The 20299-nt window shown below is 40.2% G+C and overlaps 1 protein-coding gene across 4 annotated transcripts in view; it reads left to right on the top strand.

Moving 5' to 3' along the window:
* The window catches only part of LOC129822630 (corticotropin-releasing factor receptor 1-like), a 168149-nt gene that overhangs the window by 139599 nt on the left and 8251 nt on the right, over nucleotides 1-20299 (top strand). For all 4 annotated transcript variants that reach the window (XM_055880997.1, XM_055881010.1, XM_055881003.1 and 1 more), the window contains 3 exons: nucleotides 2005-2090; nucleotides 12709-12847; nucleotides 13064-13105. In XM_055880997.1, coding sequence (XP_055736972.1) covers nucleotides 2005-2090; nucleotides 12709-12847; nucleotides 13064-13105 — 267 coding nt within the window. The remainder of the gene's footprint in view (nucleotides 1-2004; nucleotides 2091-12708; nucleotides 12848-13063; nucleotides 13106-20299) is intronic.

Here is a 20299-nt window from a genome sequence, read left to right on the forward strand (position 1 = left end):
TTCTCCCTACATAACTCATCAGATACTCACACATAGCATTGGAACATGATTGAAAATACAGTACCAGTCAAAGGTTTGGACACACCTACTCATTCAACGTTTTTTCTTCATTTTCACTATTTTCTACATTGTAGAATAATAGTGAAGACATTAAAACTATGAAATAACACATACTGTATGGAATCATGTAGTAAACCAAAAAAAGTGTTAAACAAATCAAAACATATTTTATATTGGAGATTCTTCAAAGTAGCCACCCTTTTGGCATTCTCTCAACCAGCTTCACTTGGAATGCTTTTCCAACAGTCTTGAATGAGTTCCCACATATGCTGAGTACTTGTTGGCTGCTTTTCCTTCACTCTGTGGTCCAACTCATCCCAAACCATCTCAATTGTGTTGAGGTCGGGTGATTGTGGAGACCAGGTAATCTGATGCAGCACTCCATCACTCTCCTTCTTGGTCAAATAGACTTTACACTACCTGGAGGTGTGTTGGGTCATTGTCCTGTTGAATAACAAATGATAGTCCCACTAAGCGTAAACCAGATGGGATGGCGTATCACTCCAGAATGCTGTGGTAGCCATGCTGGATAAGTGTGCCTTGAATTCTAAATAAATCACTGACAGTGTTACCAGCAAAGCACCCCCACACCATCACACCTCCTCCTCCATGCTCCATGGTGTGAACCACACATGCGGAGATAATCCGTTCACCTACTCTGCATTCCAGAAAGACACGGCAGTTGGAACCACAAATCTCAAATTTGGACTCATCAGACCAAAGGACATATTTCCACTGTACTAATGTCCATTGCTCGTGTTTTTTTGCCCAACCAAGTCTCTTATTATTATTGCTGTCCTTTAGTAGTGGTTTCTTTGCATCAATTCAACCATGAAGGCCTGATTCACACAGTCTCCTTGATGTTGAGATGTGTCTGTTACTTGAACTCTTCGAAGCTATTTTCTGAGGCTGGTAACTCTAATGAACCAATCTTCTGCAACAGAGGTAACTCTGGGTCTTCCTTTCCTATGGTGGTCCTCATGAGAGTCAGTTTCATCATAGCGCTTGATGGTTTTTCGACTGCACTTGAAGAAACTTTCAAAGTTCTTGAAATGTTATAGATTGACTGACCTTCATGTCTTAAAGTTATGATGGACTATAATTTCTCTTTGCTTATATGAGCTGTTCTATGGACTTGATCTTTTACCAAATAGTGCTTTCTTCTGTATACCAACCCTACCTTGTCACAACACAACTGATTGGCTCAAATGCATTAAGATGGAAAGAAGTTCCACAAATGAACTTTTAACAAGGCACACCTGTTAATTGAAATGCATTTCAGGTGACTACCTCATGAAGCTGGTTGAGACAATGCCAATAGTGTGCAAAGCTGTCATCAAGGCAAAAGGTAGCTACTTTGAAGAATCTCAAATATATACAATATTTTGATTTGTTTAACACTTTTTTTGGTACAACATGATTCCATATGTTTTATTTAATAGTTTCGATATCTCCACTACTATTATACAATGTAGAAAATTGTAAAAAATAAAGAAAAACCCTGGAGTAACCCTGACTAAGTGTGTCCAAACCTTTTGACTGGTACTGTATGATATAACCAGCACGCTACATTTTAATGTAAAAAATAGATTTATTTATTTTCCCTTAACCTCAGTAGTCAATCCTTCTAAGACCTTGCTCTGAAGCATTAAATTGGATTTTTTACTCCTTGTTTGACATACATCAGTCAATATACTGTATCAGCCCATTATCAGCCTGAAAACTTGAAACCCTGTTACACTCATCTTTTCCCATTGACTGCAATGTACCGAGAGAAAGGTCAAGCCTGTGACATCTTTTCTAATTTCCTGCAATGTATTGAGAAAAACGTCAACTCTGTGACAGTTATTTCCAGCACAGACAAAGCTTGTTTTGTTAAATGTTTCTTTCTCATAACTAACCAATGTAAATCTTTCTACATTCTTATTTTCTCTCTGTTTTCAGATCAACTTTATATTCCTTTTCAACATTGTGAGAATCCTAATGACTAAGCTGAGAGCCTCCACAACCTCAGAGACAATACAGTACAGGTGAGCCAGGACCAGGGCCCCAAATGGCCCCCTATACCTTTCACAGTGCATTACTTTTACCAGGTCCCCATAGGTAATGCTCTACCTCCTTGGATTTCTTCACATTTTATTGTGTTGCAATGTGGGATTAAAATATATTTAATAGTTATCTACCCTATCTGCTTGTCAAAGTGGAAGAAAAAGTATATTTAAAGATGAATTAAAAATAAAATACAAATATAACTTGATTAGATAAGTATTTATTTATCAATACATGTTACAAACACCTTTGGCAGCGGTTACAGCAGTGAGCCTTCTTGGGTAAGCGCTTTGTACACATGTATTGTACAATATTTGCCATTGTTATTTCCAAAATTCTTCAAGCGCTGTCAAGCTGGTGAAGGTAGGAAACAACATCTCCACTTCGCTGACCCTCAACACTGGGGCGTCACAAGGGTGCGTGCTCAGCCCCCTCCTGTGCTCCCTGTTCACCCACGACTGTGTTGCCATGCACGCCTCCAACTCAATCATCAAGTTTGCAGACGACACTACAGTAGTGGGCTTGATTACCAACAACGATGAGACAGCCAACAGGGAGGAGGTGAGGGCACTCAAAGTGTGGTGTCAGGAAAACAACCTCTCACTCAATGTCAACAAAACAAAAGATATGATCGTGGACTTCGGGAAACAGCAGAGGGAGGACCCCCCTATCCACATCGAAGGGACAGCAGTGGAGAAGGTGGAAAGTTAAGTTCCTCTGCGTACACATCACAGGCAAACTGAAATGGTCCACTCACACAGACAGGGTGGTGAAGAATGCGCAACAGCGCCTCTTCAACCTCAGGAGGCTGAAGAAATTTGGCTTGTCACCCAAAACCCTGACAAACTTTTACAGATGCACAATCGAGAGCACCCTGTCGGGCTGGTACGGCTCTCCAGAGGGTGGTGCGGTCTGCACAACGCATCACCGGGGTCAAACTACCTGCCCTCCATGACACCTACAGCACCCGATGTCACAGAAAGGCCAAAAAGATCATCAAGGACATCAACCACCCGAGCCACTGTCTGTTCACACCGCTACCATCCAGAAGGTGAGGTCAGTACAGCTGAATCAAAGCTGGGACCGAGAGACTGAAAAACAGCTTCTATCTCAAGGCCATCAGAATGCTAAACAGCAATCACTAACTCAGAGAGGCTGCTGCCTACATTGAGACTTAATAACTGGCCACTTTAATAAATTGATTACTAGTCACTTTATACAATGCCACTAAATAATTTCACTTTAATTATGTTTACATATCTTACATTATACTGTATTCTATACCATCTATTGCACCTTGCCTATGTCGCTTGGCCATCGCTCATCCATATAATATATATATTTTTTATAGGGAGGATCAGCTTTAATATTGCGGATAGATTGTTTCTTCCATCAATGTAATTGTTTGCATAATTTTCAATCCCCCATGTATTTTTGGGGTTAATATATATACCCACATACATACAGTTGAAGTCGGAAGTTACATACTCTTAGGTTGGAGTCATTAAAACTCGTTTTTCAACCACTCCACAAATTTCTTGTTAACAAACTATAGTTTTGGCCAGTCGGTTAGGGCATCTACTTTATGCATGACGTAATACATTTTTCCAACAATTGTTTACAGACAGATTAGTTCACTTATAATTCACAGTATCACAATTCGTGGGTCAGAAGTTTGACTGTACCTTTAAACCGTTTGAAAAATTCCAGAAAATTATGTCATGGCTTTAGAAGCTTCTGATAGGCTAATTGACATCATTTGAGTCAATTGGAGGTATACCTGTGGATGTATTTTAAGGCCTACCTTCAAACTCTATGCCTCTTAGCTTGACATCATGGGAAAATCAAAAGAAATCAGCCAAGACCTCAGAAAAAAATTGTGGACCCCCACAAGTCTGGCACATCCTTGGGTTGCAATTTCAAAACTCTTAAAGGTATCACGTTCATCTGTATATACAATAGTACGCAAGTATAAACAAATATAACCTTTTGGCCGTCGTTATGTTTGGAGGAAAAAGGGGGATGCTTGCAAGCCGAAGAACACCATCCCAACCGTGAAGCATGGGGGTGGCAGCATCATGTTGTGGGGGTGCTTTGCTGCAGGAGGGACTGGTGCACTTCACAAATAGATGGCATCATGAGGGAGGAAAATTGTGGATATATTGACGCAACATCTCAAGACATCAGTCAGAAAGTTATAGCTTAGTCTCAAATGGGTCTTCCAAATGGACAATGACTCCAAGCATACTTCCAAAGTTGTGGCAAAATGGCTTAAGGACAACAAAGTCAAGGTATTGGAGTGGCCATCACAAAGCCCTGACCTCAATCCTATAGAACATTTTTGGGCAGAACTGAAAAATTGTGTTTGTGCGAGGAGGCCTACAAACCTGACTCAGTTACACCAGCTCTGTCAGGAGGAATTGGCCAAAATTCACCCAACTTATTGTGGGAAGCTTATGGAAGGCTACCCAAAACGTTTGACCCAAGCTAAACAATTTTAAGGCAATGCTACCAAATACTAATTGAGTGTATGTCAACTTCTGAACCACTGTGAATGTGATGAAATAAATAAAAGCTGAAATAAATAAATCTTTCTACTATTATTCTGACATTTCACAATCTTAAAATAAAGTGGTGATCCTAACTGACCTAAGACAGGGAATTTTTACTAGGGTAAATGTCAGGAATTGTGAAACTGAGTTTAAATGTATTTGGCTAAGGTGTATGTAAACTTCTGAGTTCAACTGTACATACATACATACCCATATATATACACATAAACATTCATACGTATACACATATATACATACATACGTATACACAAACATTCATACGTATACACATATATACATACAGACATACACACACATACATACATACATACACTTTTTTTTAGAATATAGCTTTATTATTCCCCGCATACCCTACCACCAATTGGAGTAAATTAATTAACAATAACACTTAGGCTTCTACCTTAAGTTTATACATATTATACACATTTTACAGACAATCTATTTTACAATAGTTATATTTTGTTTGTTTTTAGTCCTTTCTCTATTTCTGATGTCCATGCAGTTTGATTTCTATTTGTAACTGTGCTATTTCACAACATTTCTGAACCTCCATACATTTTACACACCCCATATGTTTTACATTGGTTATCTTGTTGTTATTAGTCCCCCCCTTCTGCTCCATTCAACCCATCCCATCTATCTCGTAACATCATCCATTTTGGATTTGTATTTGCCATATATTTTTCAACTGTGCGGTGATGCTTCACAAAAGTACTGAACCTTTCTTTTTTCATAGCTTCTACAGATTGTAAATTAAATAACTTTTTTTGCTAAAATAATAATTATATTATTACTTGATTGACTATGACTTTTCAAATCACCCAGTATTGCTATCTGCAGCGTTCTAGGTAAATGTTGCAATTCTTCATCCATTCCTGGACCTGTGACCAAAAACGAGCTACATATGGACAATACCAAAATTTGCTTTCTTATTAGGATCCCCATTAGCTGTTGCAAAAGCAGCAGCTACTCTTCCTGGGGTCCACACAAAACATGAAACATAATACAGAAGGACATCATACAGAACATCATTAGACAAGAACAGCTCAAGGACAGAACTACGTACATTTAAAAAAAGGCACACGTAGCCTACATATCAATGCATACACACAAACTATCTAGGTCAACTAGGGGAGAGGCATTGTGCAGCGAGGTGTTGCTTTATCAGTTTAAAAAAAAAACAGGTTTGCTGTTTATGTGAACAATATGAGATGGAAGGAAGCTCCATGCAATAAGGGCTCTACATAATACTGTACACTTTCTTGAATTTGTTCTGGATTTGGTGACTGTGAAAAGACCCCTGGTGGCATGTCTGGTGGGATAAGTGTGTGTGTCAGAGCTGTGTGTAGGTTAACTATGCAAACAATTTGGGATTTTCAACATATTAATGTTTCTTATAAAAGGAAGAAGTGATGCAGTCAGTCTCTCCTAAACTCTTAGCCAAGAGTAGCATTTATATCAGCCCTATGATTACAATTAAGAGGTAAATGTGCCGCTCTGTTCTTGGCCAGCTGCAGCTTAACTAGGTATTTACTTGCAGCACTGTACCACACGACTGGACAATAATCAAGATTAGACAAAACTAGAGCCTGCAGAACTTGCTGCTTTTTGGATGTGGTGTGAAAAAAGCAGAGCATCTCTTTATTACGGCTAGACCTCTCCCCATCTTTGCAACCATGGAATATATATGTTTTGACCATGACAGTTTACAATCTAAGGTAATGCCAAGTAATTAGTCTCCTCAACTTGTTCAACAGCCACACCATTCATGACCAGATTCAGCTGAGGTCTTGCACTTAAGGAATGATTTGTACAAAATACAATGCTCTTAGATATAGAGATGTTCAGGACCAGTTTATTACTGGCCACCCATTCCAAAACAGACTGCAACTCTTTGTTAAGTGTTTCAGTGACTTCATTGGCTGTGGTTCCTGGTGCGTATATGGTTGAATCATCAGCATACATGGACACACATTTATTTATTTATTTTATTTTACCGTTATTTTACCAGGTAAGTTGACTGAGAACACGTTCTCATTTGCAGCAACGACCTGGGGAATAGTTACAGGGGAGAGGAGGGGGATGAATGAGCCAATTGTAAACTGGGGATTATTAGGTGACCATGATGGTTTGAGGGCCAGATTGGGAATTTAGCCAGGACACCGGGGTTAACACCCGGTTAAACACCCGGTTAACACATGCTTTGTTTTAATGCCAGTGGCAGGTCATTGGTAAAAATAGAAAAGAGTAGAGGGCCTAGAGAGCTGCCCTGCGGTACACCACACTTTACATGTTTGACATTAGAGAAGCTTTCATTAAAGAAAGATCTTTGAGTTCTATTAGATAGATAGCTCTGAATCCACAATATGGCAGAGTCCCACCCTTCAGCTCCATTCAACCCCTCCCATCTATCTCTTAACACCATCCATTTTGAATTTCTATTTGCCAAAAAATGTTCAACTGTACTGTGATGCTTTTTCAACTGTGCTGTGATGTTTTAATCAACAGATTATGGTCAATAATATCAAAGACTGCACTGAAATCTAACAGAACAGCTCCCTCAATCTTCTTATTATCATTTTCAACCAATCATCAGTCATTTGTCAGTGCAGTACATGGTGAGTGCCCTTCTCTATAAGTATGCTGAACGTCTGTTGTTAACTTGTTTACAGAGAAATAGCATTGTATTTGGTCAAACACCATTTTTTCCAACAGTTTGCTAAGAGCTGGCAGCAAGCTTATAGGTCTGCTGTTAGAACCAGTAAATGCCGCTTTACCACTCTTGGGTAGGGGAATTACTTTGGCTTCACTCCAGGCCTGATGACAAAGACTTTCCTCTAGGCTCAGATTAAAAATATAACAGATAGGAGTGGCTATAGAGTCAGCTACCATCCTCGGGAGCTTTCCATCTAAATTGTCAATGGTCAATGGTTTGTCATTATTGATCGTTAACAATAAATTTTCCACCTCTCCCACACTAACTTTACAAAATTAAAACTTCCACTGCATTTCTTTCATGATTAGTTTTTTATGCATGAATATAATTGCTCGCTGTTTGTCGTGGGCATTTCCTGCCTAAGTTTGCCCACTTTGCCAATGAAATAATCATTAAAATAATTGCCAACATCAAATGGTTTTGAGATGAATAAGCCATCTGATTCGATGAAAGATGGAGTTGAATTTGTCTTTCAACCCATAATTTAAAGTACTCAAGTTTTTTTCCCATCAATCTATATATACAGTATATCATATTTTGGCTTCATAATTAAGTTTTTTTTTCTTTTTGTTGAGTTTAGTTATAGAATTTATCAATTTTCAGTAAGTAAGCCAGTCAGATGTACAGCCAGACTTATTAGCCACTCCTTCTGCCCCATCTCTTTCAACCATACAGTTTTTCAATTCCTCATCAATCCATAGAGCCTTAACATTTCTAACAGTCAGTTTCTTAACTGGTGCATATTTATCAATAATTGGAAGAAGCAATTTCATAAATTCATCAAGTGCAGTGTCTGGATGCACCTCAGTAATCACATCAGACCAACAAATATTTTTAACATCATCAAATAAGAGTCACAGCACAATCTTTTGTATGATCTCTCATTTACAATTTTAGGTCCAGTTGTTGGAACTTTGGCTTTTCCTGGATATAGCCACTATATTGTGATCACTGCATCCAATGGGCAAGGATATAGCTTTAGAACAAAGTTCTACAGCATTAGTAAAAATGTGATCGATACATGTGGGTGATCTTGTTCCTGTAGTGTTTGTAAACACCCTACTAGGTTGATTAATAACCTGCACCAGATTACAGGCACTGGTTACAGTAAGAAGCTTCCCCTTAGCGGACAGCTTGATGAAAACCAGTCAATACTCAGGTCCCCAAGAAAGTAGACCTCTCTGTTTACATCACATACACTATCGAGCATTTCACACATATGATTTAGATACTGACTGTTAGCACTTGGTGGCTTATAGCAACACCACGAAAGAAAAGGCTTTAGATGTGCCAAGTGAATTTGCAACCACAACACTTCAATAACGCTCGACATAAGATCTTCTCTAAGCATTACAGGGATATGGCACTGAATATATATATACAACAACTCCTCCCCCATAAGCATTTCTGTCTTTTCTATAGATGTTATATCCTTGTATTGCTTCTGCTGTCTCATCAAATGAATTATCTAGGTGAGTCTCAGAAATGGCTAATATATGACTGTTATCTGATGTTGATTTCATGAACCTTTTTTCTAAGGCTACATATATTAATATGGGCTATTTTCAGCCCTTTCCTGGGAAGCTTATCAGAGATAGACATAATATTGAAAAGAGCATACAAAGTAAGATAAAAAAATATATACATTCAGCAGTCCATGAATCAATTGGTGTGTGTGTGTGCTGCGGGGTTGAGGCTACGAACCCATAGGCTTGGCTCTCATCCCTTGCAGGCTTCTGGGAGGGAGGGAGGGAGGGAGGGAGGGTGGACAATGAGCCTGTCGTAGCAGATGTACGCAATATACCCCTGCGCTCTGGCAGCTTTCATGGTTGGGATCAGTTATTTTCTTTTCTGGTGCACAGCTTCAGGATAGTCCTCGTTGAGGAAGATATACGTTCCTCTCAAGTTCTTGGCTCTTTCCAGAACAGCTACCTTGTCCTTGAACCTCAGGAACTTGACCACTATCGGCCTGGACCTATCACCTGGGCCGGTGGTGGGTTTTCTAGTTCTGTGGGCACGCTCCACCTTAATCTTCCTGTGGTCCATCTTCAATTTCTCAGAGATCATTTCCCTCACTTTGTCCTCAGACTCCATCCAGGTCTCATGTGGAGTTCTGCAATTCCGTCAACAACCATGTTGTTTCGACTTGATTGTCCCTCGAGATAGTCTGATTTATCTGTAATTGTTATCATGGATTCACACAAATGTCCTCTCTCAATGACTTACAGATTGCTGTCATCTTGTCGTTCTCCTGTTTCAACTCGTCGGGCTGACCCTGGGAGAACTGCAAACTGTTCTTCAGGTCCTGGACCTCTCTGGTCAGGTCGTCCATTCTTTTGTTAGTAGAATCCACAAGTATTTGGAAAAAACACTTGAAACTATTTTATTGTTGTTGTAACAACTGCTTATAGGTTTAAAAGATCCTTCACGTGTGATAGACACCACTGTCCTCAACGGTACTCCCGCCGGCTTTGGTCTTTGTCATGGTAGCTAGCGACATATGTTAGGCTGTTACTCCTCGCAGTTCCAGACAGGGCAGGTCACGGGGAAAATTGAAAACAACAAACAGCAGGGATCTAGCCAGCCTCAAACCCGGGACAATCTGCGGTCCCAGGCACAATGGCTAACTGCGTCGCGGGCTGCGTTTAAGAACACCTCGCTAGCTTGATATCCAGCTAGCTGCGATGCCAAATAGCTCCTCAGACCCGTCCTTGGTCGGCAGGATCACTGGAAAGATACTAGTAGTCCCAGCAACTGATGCCAACTGCTTCCCGGGATCCAACATAAGAAGCTAGGTAGCTACCAAGATCTTTCCAATATACTTTTAAACAACAACATTTCCAAACAAACAAAACCGAGCTCTTCCTCATTCCGCGTACAACAGGAATATATGATCTAATGACTCTACCTCCTCGCATGCATGTTTTGTATATTTTTTTAATTTTCACTCTGTCATTTAGGTAATTATTGTGGAGTCGCTACAATGTTGTTGATCCATCCTCTGTTTCCTCCCATCACAGCCATTGAACTCTGTAGCTGTTTTAACATCACCAATGGCCTCATGGTGACATCCCTTAGCAGTTTCCTTCCTGTCCTGCAGCTCAGTGCAGAAGGACGACTGCATCTTTGATGTGTCTGGGAGGTTTAATACATCATCCACAGCACAATTATTAACGTGACCATGCTTAAGGATATATTGAATATGTGATTTGTTATTGTTACCCATTTACCAATCACTGCCCTTATTTATGAGGCTTTTGAAAAGCTCCCTGGTCTTTGTAGTTGAATATGTGCTTGAAATGTAATACTTGACTGAGGGACATTACAGATGCTGAATGTATGGGGGACAGAGGAAGGGTTAGTCATAAAAAATCATGTCAACCCCTATTTGTCAAGCTAAATTTTACTTCTGAACTTATTTAGGCTTGCCTTTAAAAAAGGGGCTGAATGATTATGCAACGACTATATTTGAATGATTACATTTTTATTCACTTGTAAATAATTTTCTGATCAATGACAAAAAAGTACAGTTAAATCTCTTTCAATCCAAGTTTGTAACACAACAAAATGTGAAAAAAGTCCTAAAAGTCCTAGACTTTCTATAGGCACTGTAGGGATTAGGGTAATATTTGGGATGCTTCCAGGGTCAGCTGAGCCAGCCCCAGCTGTAAAGTAGACCTCAATGAGCTGTTAATTAATACACGCCCATGAAACATCAATGGCCTCGTTGGAAGAAACCTAATGATCGATACCTGTCTGGTTGAATTGTAATAATTGATTTTTGTGTGGAACCAGGTGGGGTGGGAGAGTGTGTGCGTTCCGCGTGTGTGCGTGCCCATGCCCGTGCCTGTGTGTAGCTGTATCTTCAGAAACTCTCACACCCTTCACAGCTACTGTAACCAGCTAACACAACACACCATGCTGACTATTCACAAGCCGTAATCATTTTCACACCTTTTTATTGGTACAGTAAAATCTGACAGTTTGACTGATTCCTTGGATGATGAAACCAGAATGGCAGACGCTGCATGGGGTCATCTGACTGGAAAGTAGCCAAGCAAATATCCCTCGCTCATTATTGTAATTTAATGGAGTCATTTGTCAATCAAACTTCTTATTGAGCAAATTCAATTTGGCTTCACTAATGTGATTATAAAGGCTACGTTCGTTACCCTTCAGGCAGCTTTTAGCCTGCGTCCCAAGTGGCACCTTATTATCTATACAGTGCGCTACTTTTAACCAGGGCCGGCCCTGGTCAAAAGTAGTGCACTATGTAGGGAACAGGGTGCCATTTTGTGGGTCTCGCGCCATTGAGCCTCAGCTAGTGCTCCTCTATTGGACTGCTGGTCAGCACTTCACTTGTGATTAAAAATATGCTGATGGATGAGAGGCCAGAATGATCTAGAACATGACCTAGTCCTTATACATTAACCCCTTGGTGGGCCGTATAGCTGGTATGCACCACAGCAATGCATTTCCACTAGGAAATGGATGAATTGAAAGAATGTCTCTGTGTCACATTACTTTAGGCCATGTCAGAAATTGAAATTGAGCATTCATTTTGTGCTCAATTTGTGTCAGTGTAGACGAGAGGGCAGTACGGCGAAATGCTAGCTCTGACAGCGCTGGGTAACATTTTCAGCAGCTGACATCGGGGGTCTCTCTGCATGGAGGTGATGGGCACAGCTGCCACACTCATTCACAGGTGTAAGAGCGCCATGGGGCGGCCAAGGATGACACATACGCGCACAGGCATTCACATGGCACACGCGCACACACACAAACACGGACACAAACACACACACCGCACACACAGAAACAAACACACAGCCACTGACTCATCATAGAGAGTTTAAGAACATAAATATATTAACAGAGCAATTCAATTTGGAGTTTTGTCTACCTGTTATAGTGCTGTAAGGACTATGAGGTAATTCAATATGCATGTGAACTGGAAACTGCTGCCATGGTTTGAATGCATAACCCCACACCCATAGTGTGGAATCAAAGTATTGTAGGAACTTGACAAACATTATCACTACCCTTAAAGGTATGTCGACACCATAAATCCAAACTACACACGACAGTATTGTGAGTGCTCTCATGAACCATATAAATCACAGAACAGGAGAAAAAAGACTTGGCAGCCATTAGCAAATTAGTATTGGCCCACTAGTTGTCTGGCAGGTCTATTTTAGGCATCTATTTGTGTCATTAGTATGGCTCTGTGTCTGTGTCTAATTGACTCTCTAGTTGGCGGCCAGGTCTTTATTTAATAATATGACTCTTGTGTTACTGTGTGTCCATCAGGAAAGCGGTGAAGGCCACTCTGGTGCTGCTGCCTCTCCTGGGCATCACCTACATGCTATTTTTCGTCAACCCGGGAGGGGAGGATGAGGTCGCCCAAATAGTCTTCATCTACTTCAACTCCATCCTGGAGTCTTTTCAGGTATGCCCAGGCCAAATGAAAAGTGTTATAGAGGGTTTGAGAACTTGTTTGACGCTGTAAACATTCTGAAGCATATAACGTGTCACAAAAAATAGATGTAGGCTACAGTACAATGTAGTGCTGCTCGCACTGTTCATCTTATCTTCAATGTTAAACACTCTTTCTCTCTCCTCCCCCTCTCCTCTCGCCATCTTTCCCTCTGTCTCTGTCCTCCAGGGCTTTTTCGTGTCAGTGTTTTATTGCTTCCTGAACAGCGAGGTAAGCAGATTCATGTTTGTCCCATGATCCCCCACCGCTCACACTGTACCCGTAATGAGTTTTTCTTTTCTATCCCTCCCTCCAACCCTCCTCTCATTCCTCCCAGGACTATTGAAAACATGTCCACTTGGCATCATTTCATGCAGAGCTAAAAATGTCCTCAAAAATGTATTGTGTCGTCTAAAATGCAAGCCAAGCAGCAGGGTTACCTTGGACATGCAGATTTCCTCCACTGGACAGCAGAATTAATAAGATCACAATGAGCTTCACCCTAGCCCAACACATATATACACACCCCATGTCAGAGGCTGCATGGTGCCATGGTCGAAGGCAGTGCACTATATAAGGAATAGGATGCCTAAATGGATTTGTCATAAAATATTAACCGGTGAGAAACCTAAATCTGTCTGGAGTTACAAAAGATTGCTTACCCTAAAACCTGAAAAACCCTTGGGAGAGCTGGGAAAGTACCCTTGCTACACAGCTTGATGTAAACATTGCAGTTACCTCCTCAGGTATCCCATTCTCCCTGGAGCAATCTGTCTCAACAGGAGACTATCCGGGTCATGTCTCCTGGATAACTGATCCGTGTATTTTGGTTAATAAATGCATTTATTTTACCTCAATATTACAAGGAGAGTCAGGAAGGATGAAGTGAAGCCTACACACTAACGCTGAAAAGAGATCAATGTACAGTATGTTACCATGACGTCACTTAGTGTGGCAGATATCTCCCACTGAGGTGCACTTACTTAGGGCAAAAGTGGCCACTCAATAGACGTGTGCTGGCAGTATGCTTAGCTAATCAACCTCTGTTTCTCCTGTCGGCTCGCTAATGTCGAGCAGCCGCTAATTCGTTGCTCTTGATGGAATCATGGGACTACATCCAAAGGACAAATGGTGGAGTTCGGCGGATGTTCAAATGTTATCATGAACCATCAGCGATCTGTGACTCAAAGCCAGAGAGGACCGAATGGTTGTTTTTCAGCTTTTTTTCACTATTTACAACATAGGGAGAACCAGAATAGTACTAACTTCAGACACACAAGTAAATGTTATTAACTAGCCTTCTCTACTCTGATATTCTAGAAGAAGTGCCATTACTCAAGCAGTAGGAAAGAGAGTAGAAAGAGGTTCCGCTTTTTCTGTACCAGTCAGCCGCGGCCAACTTCAATCTAATACAGCTCTCCTTCACACTTACACAGTGCAAGCTCGGCTAATGACCTAACTGATATTAACGCTAACCAACTACACTGAAATCATGATGAGCAGCAGGGTTTAACCTTCTCTCTTCTCCAGAATCTTCTTTTAATAACTCCTATGCTGCAGGGAGACCCCTTGAAGCAATACACACAACCCTGACTCTAATGACAGACTTAAAGCATGCTGCAAGGGGAAAACCTAGCCTAGCCAAAACAAAGATTCACTAACCTTGTGTTAACCTCACTAGCAGGGAGAAAATGCTCTTTAAATTGGATCTGCTGGGTATCTACGCGTGTAGTCCTGAGTAAAAACTCCTGTGTGAAAAGACTGAGAAATACCTGGGTTGTGGTGGTAGTTATGGTGTATTTGTTCAATATTCCAGAGTCCGGACGGAGTCTTTTTGTCGTGTGTTTTAAAGCCACTGGACCCCACAAGCTGATAAACGTATTGAATGTCATGACATGTATTGAATCCCATGATAATCAAGTGGTGGTCAGAGTAAAACGTTCTCAGAACCTCCCTGCAACCTAAAAATAAACGTCCCCAGAACATGCAAAACGTTTTTTTTTTAAGTTCGGTTTTACTGGTCTGTAAACATAGGACTTTGTTCCCACAACCAGTTTGAAACTAAAAACATATTTTCCTACAACACATGATTCCACATGTGAAAGGTTATGTGATCACATGTGAAAATTCACGCGAAATATCATCAAGTGTTCTAAAACTAAATGCGAAATATCATCACGTGAAGTGTTCCAAAACCGTATTGTTTCACAGGATTTCACATGTGATCATTTATGAAAATCCACGTGAAGTGTTCCAAAACTAAATGGAAATGTCACATTTGAAATCCTGTGATTTGCCATGTGAAATCATGTGGTTTTTCAAACCTTAATTTCTCTAGCGACTCCTTAGCCTTACACAATTGCCTTCGCTATTTTGAAATGTTAATGATTTGACACTCATGGCAGGCTGTGTATAAGATTGTCAAACCTATCAGGACAATACGCCAGTTTAATTTTCACACCCACCCACGCACAAGAAAAAGAGCAGGCCAAACTCCCATCCTAGCCTATACTACAGTAATCACCTCCAACCTTATGGAAATAAATGTGAAACTCATATTTGAGTAGATCTGGCATTCACCTACAATAACCTGTGAATAATTATAGTGTAGTGCAAAACGGTACACCAATCAACATACTGTTGTTAGACTAACACAGGGTACTTAAACCTTTTCAGCCTGGGACCCAAATGAGAAATTCTGTTTTCCTGGATCCCAAGCTTATGAAAATATGCAACTATACATACAGTTGAAGTCGAAAGTTTACATACACTTAGATTGGAGTCATTAAATCTTGTTTTTCAACCACTCCACAAATCTCTTCTTAACAAACTATAGTTTTGCAAGTCGGTTAGGACATCTACTTTGTACATGACACAATTCATTTTTTCAACAAATGTTTGCAGACAGATTATTTCACTGTATCACAATTCCAGTGTGTCAGAAGTTTACATACACTAAGTTGACTGTGTCTTTAAACAGCTTGGAAAATTCCAGAAAATTATGTCATTGATTTAGAAGCTTCTGATAGTCTGAATGACAACATTTGAGGCAATTGGAGGTGTACCTGTGGATGTATTTTAAGGCCTACCTTCAAACTCAGTGCCTCTTTGCTTGACATCATGAGAAGATCAAAAGAAATCAGCCAACACCTCAGAAAAAAATTGTAGACCTCCACAAGTCTGATTCATCCTTGGGAGAAATTTCCAAACGCTTGAAGGTACAACGTTCATCTGTACAAACAATAGTACGCAAGTATAAACACCATGGGACCACGCAGCCATCATACAGCTCAGGAAGGAGACGAGTTCTGTCTCCTAGAGATGAACGTACTTTGGTGCGAAAAGTGCAAATCAATCCCAGAACAACAGCAAAGGACCTTGTGAAGATGCTGGAGGAAACAGGTACAAATGTATCTATATCCACAGTAAAACAAGTCCTATATCGACATAACCTGAAAGGCTGCTCAGCAAGGAAGAAGCCACTGCTTCCATAAAAAAACAGACTACAGTTTGCAACTGCACATAGGGACAAAGATTGTACTTTTTGGAGAAATGTCATCTGGTCTGATGAACCAAAAATAGAGCTGTTTGGCCATAATGACCATCGTTATGTTTGGAGGAAAAAGGGGGAGGCTTGCAAGCCGAAGAACAACATCCCAACCGTGAAGCACGGGGGTGGCAGCATCATGTTCTGGGGGTGCTTTGCTGCAGGAGGGACTGGTGCACTTCACAAATAGATGGCATTATGAGGCAGGAAACTGATGTGGATATATTGAAGCAACGTCTCAAAACGTCAGTCAGGAAGTTAAAGCTTGGTCGGAAATGGGTCTTCCAAATGGAAATTGACCGCAAGCATAGTGGCAAAATGGCTTAAGGACAACAAAGTCAAGGTATTGCAGTGGTCATGACAAAGCCTTGACCTCAATCCTATACAAAATTTGTGGGCAGAACTGAAAAGGCGTGTGCGAGCAAAGATGCCTACAAACCTGACTCAGTTACACCAGCTCTGTCAGGAGAATGGGCCAAAATTCACCCAACTTATTGTGGGAAGCTTGTGGAAGGCTAGCGGAAATGTTTGACTCCAGCTAAACAATTTAAAGGCAATGCTACCAAATACTAATTGAGTGTTTGTAAACTTCTGACCCACTGGGAATGTGATGAAAGAAATGAAAGCTGAAATAAATCATTCTCTCTACTTTTATTCTGACATTTCACATTCTTCAAATAAAGTGGTGATCCTAACTGACCTAAAACAGGGAATGTTTACTAGGATTAAATGTCAGGAATTGTGAAAAATTTAGTTTAAATGTATTTGGCTAAGGTGTATGTAAACTTCTGACTTCAACTGTAAATATCAGTACATTTCATTGCCCTTATGCCTAAAACAACTGCAATATAAACAAATAACAATGAAATGAAGTACCCATTTAAATAGCTATTCATGTTCATTTTTCTCCATTAAAAACACTCTTACATATATCTTTCTATTGTGGAACTGTTGCTGTTAAAATACAAGAAATCATGAAAACATTTAACTAGAATAAACTGATTGAAGCAATATGCTTTTTGAGGCATCACACAGATGCTGCGACCCATACTTTAACGCTGGACTAACACATCATGAATCATTTTCATTCAGGAAAATACTGTAGGTTATCACATACACTGAGTGCACAAAATATTATGAACACCGGCTCTTTCCATGACAGACTGCCCAGGGGAATCCAGGTGTAAGCTATGATCCAGTATTGATGTCACTTGTTAAATCCACCTCAATCAGCGTAGATGAAGGGGAGGAGATAGGTTAAAGAAGGATTTTTTAAAATTGTGACAAATGAGACATGGATTGCGTATGTGTGCCATTCAGAGGGTGAATAGGATAGACAAAATATTTAAGTGCCTTTGAAAGGGGTATGGTAATTTGTGCCAAGTAATGCAACACTGCTGGGGTTTTTACGCTCAACAGTTTCCCGTGTGTATGAAGAAGGGTCCACCAACCAAAGAACATCAAGCTAACTTGACAACTGTGGGAAGCATTGGACTCAACATAGGCCAGCATCCCTGTGGAACGCTTTCAAAATCTTGTAGAGTCCTTGCCCTGATGATAGTGTTGAGTGATTACGGAAACGTTGGTTCGTTTTTGTTTATTAAACAACCAATTGACTTATTTGAATTCCATTTTGTTCCGTTTTTTTTCCTGTGAGCTCAATGCGCACATTGCACAGTTTCTCTAGAGATAAATCAGATCCAGCCTGAACTGTGCCATTTAGTAGGACAGGGGTACTCAACTCTTACCATACGAGGTCCGGCGCCTGCTGGTTTTCTGATCCATCGGATAATGAAATGCACACACCTGGTGTCCCAGGTCTAAATCAGTCCCTGATTAGAGGGGAACAATTTTAAAAAATGCAGTGGAACTGGCTTCGAGGTCCAGAGTTGAGTATGAGGGTAGTAGGGAGTTATAGTTTCCAACAGGCCAATAAGCTACATCAAGTGGAGGGCCGAGTGTTTGTGGGATTTTGCTCCTCCCTTATGCTTGATTGATGAATTAAGGTCACTAATTAGAAGGGAACACCCATCACCTGGATTTCTAGGTCTTAACTGAAAGGGAAAAGTGATTTTGTCAGACAGCAGCTTTATAGAGATGAGATAATGACCTGGAATTAAATAATGTCATCAAATAAAACAAATGTTTTATACACAACAACTGAAATATTTGATTAAAGTGAAGTGAATAAATCATGTTTAATAATAAGTGATAAGCATTAATGGGCAGTCGCTACCATCATGGGACTTTTATTGCTTTTTTCTGTGTTATTACAGGATTCAACCCAGATAATTCATAGTGCATCAATGTGAAAAATATTTAATCTAAATTAAATGAAGCCTACACACTAAACGCTGAGTAGAGATCAATGTACAATATGTTAGCATGACGCCACTTAGTGTGGAAGATATCTCCCACTGAGGTGCAGTTACTTAGGGCAAAAGTGGCCACTCAATAGACGTGTGCTGGCAGTATGCTTAGCTAATCAACCTCTGTTTCTCCTGTCGGCTCGCTAATGTCGAGCAGCCGCTAATTCGTTGCTCTTGATGGTATCATGGGACTACATCCAAAGGACAAATGGTGGAGTTCGGCGGTTGTTCAAATGTTATCATGAACCATCAGCAATCTGTGAAGCAAAGCCAGAGAGGACCGATAGTTTTTTTTCTGCTTTTTTTTCACCATTTACAACATACGGAGAACCAGAGTAGTACTACCCTCAGACACACAAGTAAATGTTATTAACTAGCCTTCTCTACTCTGATATTCTAGAAGAGGTACTGTTACTCAAGTAGGAAAGAGAGAAGAAAGAGGTGCCGCTTTTTCCATACCAGTTAGCCACGGCCGACTTCAATCACTGGTATTTTAGCATTCCTATCTAATACAGCTCTCCTTCACCTTGTGCTAAGCAGGGAGAAAAATGCTCTTTATATTGGATCTGTTGGGTATCTAAGCATGTAGTCCCTGCAACCTAAAAATAAACGTTCCCAGAACAGGCAAAATTTTCACTTCTGTTCTCAGAACGTTAAAAAAAACGTTCAGTATTAACCCACTGGACCCATTAATGTAAAAAATATATCGAAATAGAAAACGGTGATATTTTTTTTTTTACAAAGGAACCGAAACCGAACCGACCTCAAGAAACACTAATCGCTCAGCACTACCTGATGAATTGAGGCTATTCTGATCCAAAACGGGGGGCAACTCAATATTAGGAAAGCGTTCGTAATGTTTTGTACACTCAGTTTACAGTGAGCTCCAAAATCATTTGGACAGTGACACATTTTTTATTATTTTGGCCTGTACTTCAACAATTTGGATTTAAAAATTAAACAATGTCTATGAGGTTAAAGTGCAGACTGTCTGCTTTAATTTGAGGGTATTTTCATCCATATCGGGTGAACCATTTAGAAATTAGTGCACTTTTTGTACATAGTCCCCCCATTTTTAGGGGACCAAAAGTATAGGGATTCATTCACTTGTATTAAAGTAGTAAAAGGTTGTGAATTCGGTCCCATATTCATTGCACGCAATGACTACATCAAGCTTGTGACTCTACAAATTAGTTTGATGCATTTTATGTTTGTTTTGGTTGTGTTTCAGACTATTTTGTGCCCAATAGAAATGAATGGTAAATAATGTGTAATTTTTGAGTCACTTTTATTGTAAATAACAGAAAATATGTATAAACACTTCCACATTAATGTGGATGCTACCATGATTACGAATAATCCTAAACGAGTGAGAATGTTAGATGCACAAATATCATACCTCCAAGACATGCTAACCTCTCATCATTACAATAACAGGGGAGGTTATCATCTTGGGGGGGTGTATGATATTTGTGTATTGTATCATTTCAAATCCAAAGTGCTGGAGTA

The sequence above is a fragment of the Salvelinus fontinalis genome, chromosome 2, assembly GCF_029448725.1.
Source record: "Salvelinus fontinalis isolate EN_2023a chromosome 2, ASM2944872v1, whole genome shotgun sequence".
Lineage (NCBI taxonomy): Eukaryota > Metazoa > Chordata > Actinopteri > Salmoniformes > Salmonidae > Salvelinus > Salvelinus fontinalis.